At 38.0% G+C, this 16457-nt stretch overlaps 1 protein-coding gene across 1 annotated transcript in view; it reads right to left on the minus strand.

Moving 5' to 3' along the window:
• LOC146004060 (uncharacterized) overlaps window positions 1-16021 on the minus strand; it is a 117148-nt gene extending 101127 nt beyond the window's left edge. The window contains exon 1 of the mRNA XM_083142675.1: window positions 15027-16021. Coding sequence (XP_082998801.1) covers window positions 15027-15413 — 387 coding nt within the window. The 5' untranslated portion in view covers window positions 15414-16021. The remainder of the gene's footprint in view (window positions 1-15026) is intronic.
• Between the last annotated feature and the right edge of the window lie 436 nt (window positions 16022-16457).

The raw sequence follows: 16457 nt of genomic DNA on the forward strand, positions 1-16457 counted from the left end.
ATTGTCGCCTCGTAATCAAGCGGTCCTGGGTTCGATACCCTGTGGAGGCATGTAGTGGTTGAGATCCACTTTAAAATGTAGGTTCATTCCCGATTAGCCTTTCTATGAAGAATGTAGACTTCTAAACCAACACAAAGAATAAATGAAATAGTAAAATTAACAGTGGTTATTCAAATATCATGCATTGCACTTTGCCCAAATGTCAGTCTCGTCTCCAATGTTAATCATAAAAGCAGTGGCGATGATTAGGTTCCAAAACTAGGAGGGTCAAGGGCCGTTTACTTTCTCTTAGTACATAAGGTTTAGCATAATCCGTGGGTAAAAGTGGCAAAAAGTGAGGGGGGGGGGCAGCCGCCCACTGCACAAAAAGCATAATGCGAATGGCAGAGAACACAAACCCATACAGAGGATTATGCTGTTTGTGGGTACAGGCGCCAGAGCCACATTAGGCATGAGTGCTTACGATAAAGGTTGTCACATCATATCCACTTTTTGATTTTTGTTATTTAGCGTCACATTTCTGTCACTTTTGGTTAACCGCGAGAATGAGGATGAGAGATGAAATGAATCGACACAAAAAACACACATCCCCAGGTCGGGATTAGAATTCGGGACATCTATTTTTGAAAGGAAATACAATAACAAATCATCAGACCACAGCTAAGTACACCCTCATCCGAACGTCGTTTTAGCAGAAAAAAGCACTTGTGTGCATACACTTTTACACAACCATTTACCTCTCCAAAGAGAACTACATTCAATCGAATTAACTTGCGACGAGAAGCCAAAAGAATGAGTTGTTCAAGACACTAAGGACATAAGAGCATATCCTCGAGTGTATGCGGGTGGAGGTGGGACCGCTTCGGGGTTCTCTCCTTCTCTCCTTCACTTCTCTCTTGATTTTAATTTTAAATTGCGATTGTACTATTAAATCAGGACTTGAAAAATATAAGTAACTGGTGTGAATCAAATGGCTTAGTTCTAAATTTAAATAAATCTACATTTACCATTATCGGAAACAATAATCTCGTGAACAAATAAATCTAAGCGAATGCAAAATATTAATTGAAACGAAGAACGCAAAATTCTCACAAACAGTACGAAATTTGGGCTTGACCATGGATCTAAAATCAGACTGGTCTGAACATGTACTGAAACAGTGCGGTAAAGGATATTCGGTGCTAAAGAGCCTTTACACGCTTGTTGACTTTATTTTACCCAAAATTAAATTAAATTTGGTCCAATCTTTAATATATCCTCTTTTCGATTATTGCGATGTTGTTTACGGGCCAAGAATCAAAAAAAGGCTCTCAGGCAAAATTCAGAAAGTCCAAAATGCACGCATGAGGTATGTCTACAGATTTAAAAATCACGAACGCGTTCTCCCTGTGCTTAATCAGCACAAAATTCTCAACATGGGAAGACGGAGAGAACTGCACATGACCTGCATTACTTGCAATGTTATAAATAAAAACATCCCTGACTATCTGAGTGTAAAGCTTAAAGCCAGGAGTGAAACGCACTCATACTCCACCAGAAACGCCGCTAATCTCCATATACCTCGCTCCAGAACTTCTGTTTCGCAATCTTCATTCAGTTACATGGCACCTAAAATCTGGAATGCACTCCCGAACGAAATAAAGCAACTGAACTACAAACACTTTCGTATGGCCGTATATGACTCACTGGTTGATGATCAGAAGCAAAGTAAGACCACATATGATTAAAAACTGTTTCCTGTGAATTATTGAAAAAACTGGATCGAAACTAAGTAATAATACATGTATATATGTTATTATCTTTTCATTTATTAGCACACACGCACTGTATATATTTTGTCATCTGTTTTCTTTTTGTGATTTTCTTTGTGTAGTAGTAGTTTTTTTTATAGTTTCTTTTATGTTATTTTACTTATGTAGTGTCTTATAATCTTCATGTATAATAATGTACCTAGGTACTTTGCTACATTTTTCTTTGTCGGGTTAGGTGGTAGATCAGCATTTGCTGAACCTCGCCCAAGAATAAAGACCATTGAATTGAATTGAATTGAATTGAATGATAATCAGATGAAAGTGGCGAAGGACAATCACAAACACACCTGGACATGACACAACACGTACCCTACAGAGGGTTATACCACAGATAAGGGTAGAAATCTCGACAATCCTCTGACTTTATATTTGCTTTGAATGCTGGCCGAAGTTACTGTACCTCATTCCAAAATAATTGAAAAAAAATAATTTCGTCGCCATGCAGATTCCCGAAAAGAGTAAAGGAAAAGGCTGCAATCCAGAGATATGTATTATTATTGCGAATGTTAAATTCACTCAGTAACGTGTTTTGTATCTATTGAGGTGGTATTTATGTGGAAGATGAAAGAAACGCATGATAAATAAAACCACATATAAACGATTTATCTATGGTAAATAGCTGAATTGTTCCTTGAAAAGGTGCCCGATTGTATTGTTATTCAGTAACTGTGAGGAATGAGGTATTCTCCAGAATCTATTATTTACATAGATGTAGCCTACATCATTCTATTGCTTCCTAACCGCTGGTAAAAGTCACGCCTTCACGCCAATTTTCAATAGCGAAGCCACCGAAGTACTGAGGATTCGCAGAATCGCTGGGGACCGTTTTCTCGGGAACCCCCATCCATCCGGGGAGGGGGGAGTCTGATGACGTCAGTTTTTGACCTGGACAGCGGTGAAATTCAGCCGTGCCATCTCTTATTTTCTTGGCAGAAGAAGTGGAAGCAAGAGTGCGAGTGGTGCCTCTCAACGGATTATTACAAAACTTCTTGCGAATGGCGATTCTCAGTGGGAGGTCAGTGCACCGGTTTTCCTGCCTCTTTCCAGATCTGCTTATATACTCTTATCTGTGGTTATACTGACTGCTGAGCCACACACCCGAACCTCGTTAGTGTGCAACAATGCAGTCCAGGGTGTACTACGTGGAAGAGAGGTTCGCATTTGGGTGTCTTAGAAACGGCTATCCCTTACACACTACTCTAAAAGTACTGTCATTGTGTATGTAAATCCTAAATCCTACAAGATGTCACGTTTACAGCAAGCTATATTTGCAGAAGTGCGACTTACTCTGAGCAGCTCTGCAAATGAAAATTGACTTCCTGGGGAATGGCTTAGGCGACTGAGTGATGTCGATTCATTTTTGCAAAGTACTGAAGATGTTTTATTTTGTTTTTTATGTGGCAAGTCGGGGGAAATTTTTCCAAGCTGCCCTATGGTTCACCCAGTACTTGTAGAGCGTCATAAGGTACAGTACCAACAGCAAATGCAACAACTTCTTTCACACAAAAGCTTCAAGGCTATCCATAGGACAAGGATGACTTATGTATAGGCCACTCACAATGTGCAATTCATTAAGTGATCTTCCAGGCTTCCATCTATCCAAGCAAGCTTTAAGAACTGTGTGCATCAAGCAGCTGAAGAGTAATTAATACTTCTTATACCATAGATGTTATTCTTTTTATTCTTGGTATGTATATGTGTGTTTGTGTGCGTGCGCGTGCTTCTCATTTGTTAATTTATTTTGTTTTCTCTATTGATAACCTGATATAAAAATGGGTTTTCTCTGTATTCAGGATTTTTCAAATAAATAAATTATGTGGTATCTTCGGACAACTCTGAAGGTAGAGGGGAGGGGAGTAAAGGTGGGTGGAAAGTAATGATCATCACATCACCTCCACATACGGCTGAGATTGTGCATGTGTGTGGAGCCCTCCATGTATTCAGGCATTTTCCAAATGTGTACAGGTTAGCTTTACATTTTACATATTATTACGCAGCAATGGGTGACATCTCTTGGCATCCCTTTCAGAGAAAGAAAAGCTTAATTGAAAGAAAAATAGGCTACCTACAAGTATTGTTAGATAGAATAATCCTTTTTATGACCAATTGCATGTAGGTATAAACAAAAGAGTCGTGAAGGGGAACGAAGCAGCCGATGCTGCCGCCAAGTTTGCTGATGAAGGCAGTGACGTTCTCGTCAACCCAATTTTCAACCTCACTTCCACGTACTGCATTTTGCATACTAACGAGGCTCTGGCGTCTGGACCTACGGCCAGTGTAATCTTCGTAGGACTGTTTGTGTTTTGTCCTTGTGTGTGCTGAGTGCCATTTTACAGCCTTAGCTTTTAACCTAGGTAAGGATATTTCAGTCATCGCAGACAGTAAAGTTTTAATTCTTGTTTAGTTCTGAATGAATGAATTAGTTTTAAAAAATGATTAAGGAACTATTAAGAGACCTTTTTGGGGGGCTGTCCTTATTTTCGTTTTAGTTAAGGGGTTTGTCCCCGTATACAGGGTGGGCACTCTAGAACCATGATGAAATTCAAGTATAATTCCCGGCTAACTTTCAAGGCTAACTTTCCAAAAATGCAAGGGTACAATCAGATGTTTCCACCATTTCCACCTTACGTATTATCGCTTCTCACCACCCACATATATACACACACACACACACACACACACACACACACACACACACATATATATATATATATATATATATATATATATACAGGGTGTCTATAAAATAACTCCGGGGTTTTAAACAATTATAGCGCGCAAACGGTATTAGGTAACTGAGGTTAATTAATAACTTTGAAGTCAGTAGCTCATCAAGTTTTATTCACGCCGTTTGGAGTTTATTCCAACAAAGGATGTCAACGATGCGCAGCGTTGACTTTGAAGTGGTCGAGCCGAGCCAAACACACTCAGTGCAGTTCAGTGCAATGGCGACGCCACAACAGAAGGCGCAGTGTGTAATATGCCTTGTAGAAACTGAATCTGTTATTATTGTAAAGCGGAACTTTCGACGCGAGAATGATGGTGTTGCGGCTTCGGACAAAACCATTCGTCAATGGCTTAAGGCGTTTAAAGAAACTGGAAGAGTGGATTGGAAGGAAAGGGCCTATTCCATGGCCTCCAAGAAGTCCGGACCTTACTTCCTTATACTTTTTCCTATGGGGACATGTGAAGAACATGGTTTATGCGGAGAAAATTCAAGATGTCAGCCATCTAAGACAAAGAATTATCGCATCTGTGGCAACATCACCCCAGCCATGCTGGCCAGGACGTGGCAAGAAGTTGATTATCGTTTGAATGTGTGCCGTGCTACAAACGGGGCACACATTGGAATTTACTAAATTGTAAACAAAACTTGATAACATTACCTTTAAAAATATGTATCTACTTTTTCCTGAGTTTCAGTTTTTCATAAAATATTTTTCTTCAAAACCCCGGAGTTCTTTTATAGAGACCCTCTGTGTGTATGTGTGTATTTATATATATATATATATATATATATATATATATATATATATATATATATATATATATATATATCCAATATATATATAGCTCCAATCCTACCACTCACTCACTGACATAAATGTTCTCCATGAAGGAAGCCCCGGAGGCGAAAAATACCCGATTACAACCCCCCATGAAATTGTCCCAAATGATCGAGAAAATTAAAAAATCTCTCAATCGGCCTTTCCTTAATGGTGAAAATGCCCTTTTCTCACGTCCCTAGCAACCGTTTCCACGGGCATTTCTTTTGCACACATTGTTTCCTTCAATTCTTAATTGTCCAGCTACATTATATTTCTCACAGATAAGTAACGCACAGATGAATCAACTCCTGGTTCTGAAAAGGTGACATCTACATAATAAGGAGTTTCAGCCCAGATACAATTACGTATATATTGTTATACTCAATGCGTAAATATTATCTACATCGTGGTTGTTTTAACTAAATGTTTAGAGATATAATAACAAACAATTACTTAGAGAGTTTGCCGTGCTTGTTGTTGTCCATGGAAACGGACGTTGCTAGGGAACTTAAAGAACATTTATTTTCACCCCGGAAACTACTGTAAGGGAATTATGCTAGACTCTTCGTATTTCAAAACATGAGCGTCAGAATTTATTACAGAGGAGAGGTAGGAATTTAATGGGAATGACGGAAAACAATAATTATTCTATTACGTTTACAAATGTGAAAATGACAAAAGACGTAAATATTGCATTTCCAATTTAATGTCGCTAATGCATTCGTTTATGCAACACATCCAACTAATTATCTTGAAACTGTTATTACTTACTCAGTTTATTATTAGGAAAATAGACAATAATATTTTGAATATTTGTACCTTATTAGAGCCCATACAGACATAACGTTACTTTTTAAACTTTTCAAATTAGCGAACTTATACACTTGTTTGGCTTCATCCAATAAAACATGCATACATTTTACCCCATCTATAACATGATTACGCCCACAACGTAGCTGAAGATCACGCATGCGAGCGTACAAGACGTGGCCAAAGGCCACGTCGAAAGTACGCGAGTATATATATATATATATATATATATATATAATTTAAGGTGAGGAGTTTACATTTGCCATTTCACATTCTCAAACTCGAAATACATCTACAAACACAAGTCGCAAATGTTACGGATATACTAATTTACCAAAAAAAGTTTAATTTTCAATTTCAATTTTATTACTCCATATAAACCATATACATTGGTATTTGGAGGGTTCAGTACAGTTCATATAAAAAAATACATAATCACAAAATTTCTGTAATTTACAATCTAGATAAATTCCTTATTAACTAATAGTTTCTTTAATTTATTTTTGAAACTTGTCATACTTTCTGCTTTTATATCATTTGGTAAATGGTTGAATATTTTAATTGCCATTTGTTGGGGTCCTTCTTGAACTAATGTTAGCCTGGTGAAGTAAGACTTTAAGAGCTGTTTATTTCGGGTGTTATATGTGTGTTCTATTGAACTTCGCAGCGTAATAATTTTTTCTCCCATATAATGACATTTCATATATGTACAGTGAAGGGAGGGTTAATATTTTGAATTTCTTAAACAACGTTTTGCACGATTCCCTAGTCTTTCTACCTGCTATAATCCTAATGGCTTGCTTTTGTTTTCTAAATGATTCTAAACTTGCCGGTGAGTTCCCCAAAAATTCTATTGCATAATTTATTAGTGAATGAAACATTGCTTAATATACCTGAATTAGTGAATTTGTTTGAAGTGTTTGTTTTAATAACCTCAGTGCAAATATTTTGGAATTTAGTTTTTTAACAAGTATTTTTACGTGGTTTGACGAATTTAGATTTTCATTCATAGTAACCCCTAAAAATGTTGTTTCTCTAACTAATATTAGCCCGACCCTGTGGCCGAGTGGTTAGCACATCGCGCTGCGACGCCAAGGGTCCCGGGTTCGAATCCTGGTCGGGCTTGGTTGTTTGTGAATGTCCATTCATCAATTTCATCATTTCATCACTCATCCCCATCTTCGCAAATTAGCCAAGAGGCACAAAACGCGAAGTAAAATAAACAAAATCAATCAATCAATCTAACTAATATTACTGTAAGATGGCAATTCTTTACTACATCTTTAATTTTATTGTTTTGTTTAGTGTGAAATAGCACGTAATTTGTTTTCTGTTTATTCAATAGTAATTTGTTACTGTCAAACCAAGATTTCATTTCTTCCATTGTTTCTTCAATGTTGGCTTCTAACTCGTTCACATCAAGAATTTCAAAATCCCATTTACCTCATCAACTTAGAGATATGTTATCTTGAAATAATCTTCCGTCTGTCAGATAGACTGTTCTGCAAAGGACACTAACAAAGTAAACGGACTGAGAGAATTCTGTTTTATTTTCCACGCAGCTTGTTTTTCTTTTCCTTCCTCGATAAAAATAAAAGTTAGACTTTGATAAACTTGTCTCAGGACATTCATAAAAATGTGTAAATTCAATTTAATTTGGATTAGCAAAAGTTGCATTTTTTTACGTCTACGGATAAAAATTCACGCAGATTTCACGTACAATTCCCGGAGCCAATAATTCACGCATAATTCCCGGAATTCAAGGCATTCTCGGTGAGTAGCCACAGTGGTATAACGTGATCGGCAGATATAGCTTAAGTGCTGAAGTGCCCATCACATACGAATTAATGAATCTTATTGTGCTGAGTAATCCTTTACAGCCTCAGCTTTTGCCCCAAGTCAGAATATTTTAGTTCATCACATGACAGTTATGTTGTACTAGTTGTATTTTAGTAATGGTAAGGGGCTGGACCCTGTATACATCGATGGGTGCAAAATGGCCTAATGTGCCGACACACCCAATATTTTTAATTCAATCTATCGTCCACCATCTGCCAGCTAGAGCCTTGCAGAATGTTTTTCGTTCCTGCCTTCTTGCCACTTGGCAGGAAGAGTGGAATGCTATAACGGGGAACAAGCTTCACGCTTGTAAGTCCATATTAGGTGCATGACGTTTCTCGTCCCACCCCTCTCGTCGAGAAGAAGTTGTTCTTACTCAACTGCGTATTGGACACAGCCGTCTGACGCATGGTCACTTGCTGCAAGTGCTGGATCCTCCAATGTGTCGTATTTGCATCGATATTTTAAGTATTTGGCATATTCTTGTTGAATGTGCCGAATTCCCTTTCCTCAGGCAGACTCTTCCCAACTGTTTATCATCCCTGTTGGTCGATGACAACAGTGTTTTGTCAAATGTAGTGTTGCCCACGGGACGAGACGGGACAGGCTTTTAAAAATTCGAGACGAGACGAGATTGATCATGTGTCCCTTTGACAAACGAATATTTTCGAGACGAGACAGCATTTCACAGCATTTCCACGAGACGAGACAGGCCAAAGTCTCGTCTCGTGGGCAACACTAGTAAAATGTGTTTAGCATTTGCGAAGAACTGGACTCTTCCACTGTCTGTGAGAAAGCTTTTAGTGTATTCTTACTTTTTACTGTGTTGTGTTTGTCTTGTGCAGGTCTTTTTACAAACTTGCACTTCTATTTTTCCCACAGGGATTTTTACTCCCCTTGTTTTAAATTTTTAAGTAAGAATTTTACATAAGGGGATATTTTCCCGTATACATTCGAGGGTGCAAAATGGCCTAAAGTGCCGACCCACCCAAAAATTTTAATTGAAGCAATCAATTCATCGAAAGGGATGTGAACATAGATTTCGCTTTAGCATGTGTGTTTAATAGCCAAACAAACCAGAAAGAACTGTAATTTGAAATTTTCGCGAAATTTCAGATTCTCACCTATTCGCGATTAAAATTACCACCTGAGCGCTAGTGTCGCTTCCAATATGGCCGCTCTATGTAGGATAAATCTTTGTTTACATTCAGCAGTAGTACGAAACAGGAGCGTGTTGTCAAGGCTGGTATGAAAGAAACGTTGAATTTATGCGATATTTTTAAATATTGCGCATGCGATGAAAATTCCAGGAACCATAACGATGGTGAAGCTGTGCCGAAAACGCAGACGAAACTAATGTATACGCACTGATTTTTCAAAGCAGTCCTGTTTCATCTGCACCTCAGGTTGTAGCTGGGGCTCTCGGAAATGATTTAAAAATAAAACAATAGACCTGTACTTGAAAAGCTGGCTCGGGAGAAAATTGACAGCATATCGTTGCAGTTCTTCTTCCAAGAAAGGCAGGCTGATTTAATAATAACACAGGATACTAATAATAGAATTCACAATTTCATTGAGGCTATCTTCGTACTTAATGAAACAACATTAGCATGTCGATTTCTGGTTACCTGTATCATTACAAACATTAATTAATTCTCAAACTATCTTCATCTACGCACTTATCGACTTGCACCTGTTCAAAATTTCATACATTATACATTGTTTATCTGGATGCATTGGGCAAGACGCTTCATAACTTTTCGAAAAAAATGTTTTATTCATAAAATACAATTAAAACTTTTCTTTCATGGGCAGAGAATCGTCTTTCGGAAAATAAAGTGAACAGACTCGTGAATTTTTCACAATTTCCTTGCCGCATTTCAACGTTATGCCCCATTCCAATCTTCTGTCAATCAATTCTGTTTTCCCTGATTTATTTACAAATTGCGCATGTAAACTTTCCACTTGTCCTGACCCATAAAACGATTTAGAGGAAAACACTGAACAGTAGACGCTACTCTTTCGAACATTTCCCATGCTTTGAACGACTTCAACACAACATAGTATCCTACATAAAGTAGTTCCGGAAAATCCCACCAGATGTCATATCGGATAATTTTAATAGCGAATAGCTCAGGAATTAAACATGCCCACTCCGGGAATAGAGTTGACTCAGGTCTCGACCTTACATCTAACACATTGCATTGATACTTTACGAGTATAGCAGACGCTGGAGGTCAGATCAAAATCATGAATATTCCTTAGTTTCTAGCTGAAGCCAGTCTTGAATTTATTAGCTGTTTTGTTTTTCGTATGACCCAAGGGAACTGAATTTACTGCATAATTTCGTCCTTTATGTACAATGTTATTTTTCTAAAAAAAATGTAACATTATAGAATCAGTTAACCCTTTCCTTCCCGCATGGAACAGCCTGTGTCCCATGACGTTACATAATGCATGATGTCAGTTTTCTGACTACCCAACTCTATGGAAGACAAGCGGATATTTTTTTTTTCTACCAGACTAGTACACATATGGTGCAATCCGCCTGAATTATTTTCACCACCCAATTCCGGCTTTGTCCTCGCCCCCCAAATTTTAAATTTCTTGAAAATTTTACATTTTCTCTTTTTCTTCTTCCTCTGCTTCTAAACAATAATGCACAATTTGCCATTTTTATTATTTGTGCTTATAGCCTGATCTATTCTAAACAAAACGAGGTATGATTCATAACTCTATGATACGTAGTTTTCCAAGATAAACAATTATATTACCAGGAGTGCAGAATTTCAAATTTCGCGCCGAAAACACGCTGGGAAGGAGGGTTTTTACAAGCAAGATCGGCTTGAGAAGCTAAGGGTGTTAAAAAATCAAATTAAGAAAAATTGGAATTGCTTCATTGATTGATTTGGTTTATTTTACTTCACTTTGCTGCCACTTTTGGCAAATCGCAATATGATCGTGATATGATGAGGAGACACTCGAACTCGGAACCCCTGGCGCCGTAGAGTAGTGAACTAACCACTCGACAATTGTAAACATCTTTGTTTGGGCAGAGAATATACTAAACATAGACAGCAAATTGAACGTTTTGCTTTGGGGAATGCCCATTGCTAGATTTAGGTGTACAGTGAGGGGCAATTCTGGGTTGTAGCGAACCTACTGGAAGTATATGGGACCGTTACAACTTTATGGCGCGCATACACTACCGTGCAAATTCATCATTTCATCTTATCACCATTCACCCTTAATATCCTGATTGGCCAAAAGAGGCAGAAATGCGAAGTAAAATAAATTACATCAATCAATCAATACAAAGGATAAGGATATAATGTTGTGTCTACAAATGTACGTGGAACTATAGATTAGATTGATTAAATTAAAATTCAGAATGGTTCAGAACTCAATCTGTTTCTTTAGTCACGTTAAAATATATGCATATGTGTATATGCTTATTATATAAATAAACACACACGCATACATTATATATGAGTGGTCAAGTGTCAGTGACTTTACAGAGAATCTACTCACTTACTCACAAAAATACGTCCCATCATTCAGTGTTAAAGCTATTGGTCGTTACTGATTTTTTTTTTACTTCTCCAGAAATTGTTTTGCATTTCGCAACAAATGTATTGCGGTATTTCCTTTGTTGAGAAAATATCTTATAGAACAACGTGCAAGGTTAATTAATGTTTGTTGATATTCATAAATAAATTGCAGATAACAGTGCATCAATTTCATATTTTGCAAGGATTTGCTTGTAATGTAATGCTGGCAAAATGAGAAGCATTTTTGCAAATGGGTAGATATACCACGCTATGACCTTGTTGTCAATTTCTATTCCACGGGGTAAGCCTCTCGCGATTAGCCAAAAGTGGTAGAAAGGCGAAATAAAAGAAATCAAATAAATCTCACTACACCCTGGACTGCAATTTGCGTACTAACGAGGCTCTGGCGTCTGGATCCACAGCCAGGATTATCCTGTCCATATATAAATACTCAATACAATTTCTGAAATTTCTTTATTATAAAACTGGCCACACGATAGTCATATGTGTTGGCAACGAATATGCTGAAAATACGAAGCTATAAATGCTGCAAGAATTAGTTTGCGTTTGAAAATCTAATGGAAATATTGTTATGGAGAGGGGTAACATCATTCCTGGCAGGGTTGATAATTCACTTTTGACGTCACGAATACTTAGATCTTAGGTGAGAAAACAGTTGCATGCCAGGCACGTATTTGTAACTGTTCGATACCCGGTGGAGGCACATAGTGGTTCGGATCCCATTTCAAACTGTAGGTCCAGTCCCGATTAGCCTTTCTGCGCATAAAGTGGACTGAAAACAAAAACTCGAAGAAAGTATCTGTAACTATATATCTGGAGGTGTTCATTCGAAGTGTTCCACATTCAATATATATAAAGCCCCAATCCCACCACTCACTGACTGACTGACTCACTGACATAAATGTTCTCCATGAAGGAAGCCCCAGAGGCGAAAAATGCACGATTACGACACCCCATGAAATTGTCCCAAAAGACCGAGAAAATTCAAAAATCGCTCATTCGGCCCTTTTCAAAGGGTGAAAATGCCCTATATTCATTTCCTTAGCAACCTGTTGCCACGGGCATTTCTTTTGCACACATTGTTTGCTTCAATTCTTAATTGTCGACATACATTATAGCCTATTTCTCACAGATCAGTAACACACAGATGAATGAACTCCTGCTTAGAAAAAGTGCCTCAAACAAGGGTGACATTTACATAACGAGACGTTTCAGCCCAGGTACAATTACGCATATATTGTTATACTCAATGCGAAAATATTTACATCGTGCTTGTTTCAACTAAATGTTTAGGGGTATAATAACAAACAATTCTTTAGAGCTTTCCGTGCTTGTTGTTGTCCATGGAAACGGAAACTTAAAGAAAGTTTATTTTCAACCGGAAAACTACTGTAAAGGAATTATGTTAGACTTTTCGAATTTCAAAACATGAGCATCAGAATTTATTACAGAGAAGAGGTAGAATGACGGAAAACAATTATTTTTCAATTACGTTTATAGATGTGAAAATGACAAAAGACGTAAATATTGCTTTCCAATTTAGTGTCGTTATTGAATTCGTTTTTACGTGAAATCCAACTAACTATCTTGAAACGGTTATTGCTTACTCACTTTATTATTAAGAAATAATATACAATTTTGAGTACATTGTATATGAAATATCTAACTATTTTTAAACGGACAATATTTACCCAATTTATTATTATGAAAATAGACAATAATGTGTTGAATATTTGTACAATATTAGAGTACACACGTAAAGTGATCTGCTAAACTTTTGAAATTAGCAAACATATACACTTGTTCCCCTTCATCCAATACAACATGCAGATATTTTCAAAGTCATTACGATCATTGAGGAACCCCATCTATAACGTGATTGTGCCCAGAACGTGGGCGAAGGTCACGTATGCAGCGTACAAGACGTGGCCAAAGGCCACGTCGAAAGTACTCGAGTCTACTACTAATAATCATTCTTATAATTAATATATATATATTGATAATAATCATAATATTAAAACAGTCGGTATTCATTACCTAGCTTTTAGTTAAGATCACTCAAATTTGTATATAAACAGCTGTTCTGTTAAAGAAAATTATGTAAAGAAATAATTAAATAGATTATTTACTGAATAGGAGAAAGGTTGTTCATAATCAAAAGTAAAGTTCATAATCATTAATTTCTAGTTTTATTTCCATTATATGAATTTTCGCAAGCACACTGTCAAGGCTGTATATAATTACAACTGCGTATAACAACCGTAGTATAATCACAGCCAACACTCCTCACCTTTATGTACGTTCCTCGGAAGTAAATCGTCTTCATATTATACAACATTAAGCAAGTATTTTGATTATTAAATTTTCGACTTGGTAAAGATTTTCGGAGAGGTGGGGGATGTCTGGACTCCGTGTCCCTCCCCCTCTAAAAACGTCCATGGTGCGTCCCCCGTTAGTTTCTACTGTGGATTACAGACATCTCTGCACTATACTAAATACAATAATCTGTATAATTTGTTAAAAGTCACGAACAATGGACTGGATTTATAAGTAGTAGAAATGTGCTAAATATGTAAATACATATTTAGTTATTTTCATCAAAATATGGGGTTAAATAAGGACTTCAAATTGTAAAAATTCACCTTTTTAATAATATAAGACACTACACGAGCTACAGGCATTGTAACTATTACCGTGACTGTCTTGGAGAGAAACCAGAAGCGAATCCCGTCCTGTGAGCCACAAAATCGTTGCTTCTGGCGCTGCTGTCAGGCGCGCAACTAGTACTAGTAGGGAGGGTGGGCTAGCAATAGGCTGCTCGAGTTGGGAGTCTCTTCCAACGTTGCCAAAATAACGTTTGTAACAACCAGGAGCCGATGGTAGAGCCCTCATTCTCTATTGTTGATAACAATTGTAAATAAACAAAAATTTCAAGCGTTTTACAAGATCAAAAGCAAAGAGTTGGGAGGTGTAAAATTGAGGGGGAAAAAACACATTATTGTTCGGATGACAAGAAAACTTGTAATCATCGCAATCGAAGGACATGAAAATGTCGTAAACTTTCGTTTGTTTAACGTAGCTTCGGACTTCGTGAGTTATTCGCAAGAAATTCACCAAATTCTTTCGGTCACACGGTGACATGTAGTTTTTGAGCGAATATGGAGTATATGTTGATAAATGTTCTGAAATATGGAAATAATATGTAAAAATAACTAAAATATGTAAAATATGAGCCCAAACCTATATGTACAATTATGAAAAATAAGAACTGAATTTTTTGAGCCTACATGCCATGATGAGCAAAGATAATACGAAATATAACTGCATACATAAATATGTATTTACATATAAATCAGTTCCCTGGTCATCAATATCCATAAATATAGTGTAACATGATACCCTGCATCTCATTGGTGGATTATATCAAGAAATAATAAACAACTAACCTTCATAAGGCGTTGGTGCTGCCTTCTGTTGTCGATCTTCTTACACACGAGAATACCTGGTCCAACTATCACCATGGCAACGCCTGTGATGATCATAGCCACCGAGCTGCTCAGCTGCTGTAAGTTTCTTCTTGGCGGTGGAACTGGTGCATCGGATAACAGGTCGCTGGAATTCTGAGAGATGTGCGGTGTGTCGATTCGCGACGCGTTGCAGCATGTTTCATTGTCGCTATTTAGTAGCGAATTGTCAAACGATGGGGCGATTGTGCTTTGCGGGGAGTTTCTCGGTAACGTCCACACACCTCTCCATATCAAAAACACGCCGACACCGATCCAAACACTCAACTGAAAACAGGTGACCATGCGGTTGGTGCAGGAGGGAGTCATGTCTTCCAATCCTTGCACTGTTCGGTTAACCTGTGAAATCAGTTGCACATTGCTCGGAACACTAACTACGGGGTGCGTGAAAGACGTTCAGAACAGACAAGTTTGCGTGAACGTAGGTATCACTGTCCAGCCAGCTGCTGTCCACCACACTTAGCATTGAAACACTAAGCGCTTGCACTTGACAACACCAACGCATCGACGCCCAAACAAATGAACCAATCCTGGCTGTCACTCTGTGAGCTTTTATCCAGAAGAAACCTTCACCAGGCTGCTCCGCTTGATTGATTACTTTTGTGCGAAGTTACGCTCAAAGAAGCGTCAACAAACAGCGTCCTTAGTAGACACACGTCTTGGTGACGTAACATACGTACGCGTTGACTTCCCCCAAACAAAAAAACCTGACTGACTCATTTACACCGATGCAGATAAGACGAGGCTGAAACGTCTCTCCGCACGCAGCCGTGCAAAAAATAGAAGTTGTGAAGACTTCAGCACGTGGGTTGACACAATGGCAGGTGTCCCTGGAGGACCCAGAAACGCAGATCGTCTTCCTGACCAATTCCCACCATCTTCCGGTGTCGCTTTCTGCCTGATGATGATGGCTGAGGCGGTCGACTCCAACACTGGCCCGCCGCGGCTGCCTTATCTCGCAGACTTAAGGACAGATTTCTGTCACATACACGATAAAGGAATGCACGTGAGCGAATGTCAATGTTGCTAACTCAGCGAAGATGTTTTTGAAGCGGCAAGGTTAAGGATTACCTTTTCTCACAGCTGGCTTCAAGGTGGAAGAAGGCAGGAAATGTTACGCTCATATATTCTACCTTGTATAACCTATCAAGGGCGCATACAAGAGTTTTCTCGGGGAGGGGGGGGGGCAGAATCACATAAACTTTTATGATGAATAATATTATTAGTTACTACTACTACTACTGTACGAATCATAAAATTCAAATTGAATTGAAAATACTTTGGAGGTATATAAAAGTTCAGACTTTTTTGAGTTGGAGTTCTAAGTCCATTTTATGCACAGTAAGGCTAATC

Source organism: Lepisma saccharinum, chromosome 21 (genome assembly GCF_977018435.1).
Source record: "Lepisma saccharinum chromosome 21, izLepSacc3.1, whole genome shotgun sequence".
Classification (NCBI taxonomy): Eukaryota; Metazoa; Arthropoda; class Insecta; order Zygentoma; family Lepismatidae; genus Lepisma; species Lepisma saccharinum.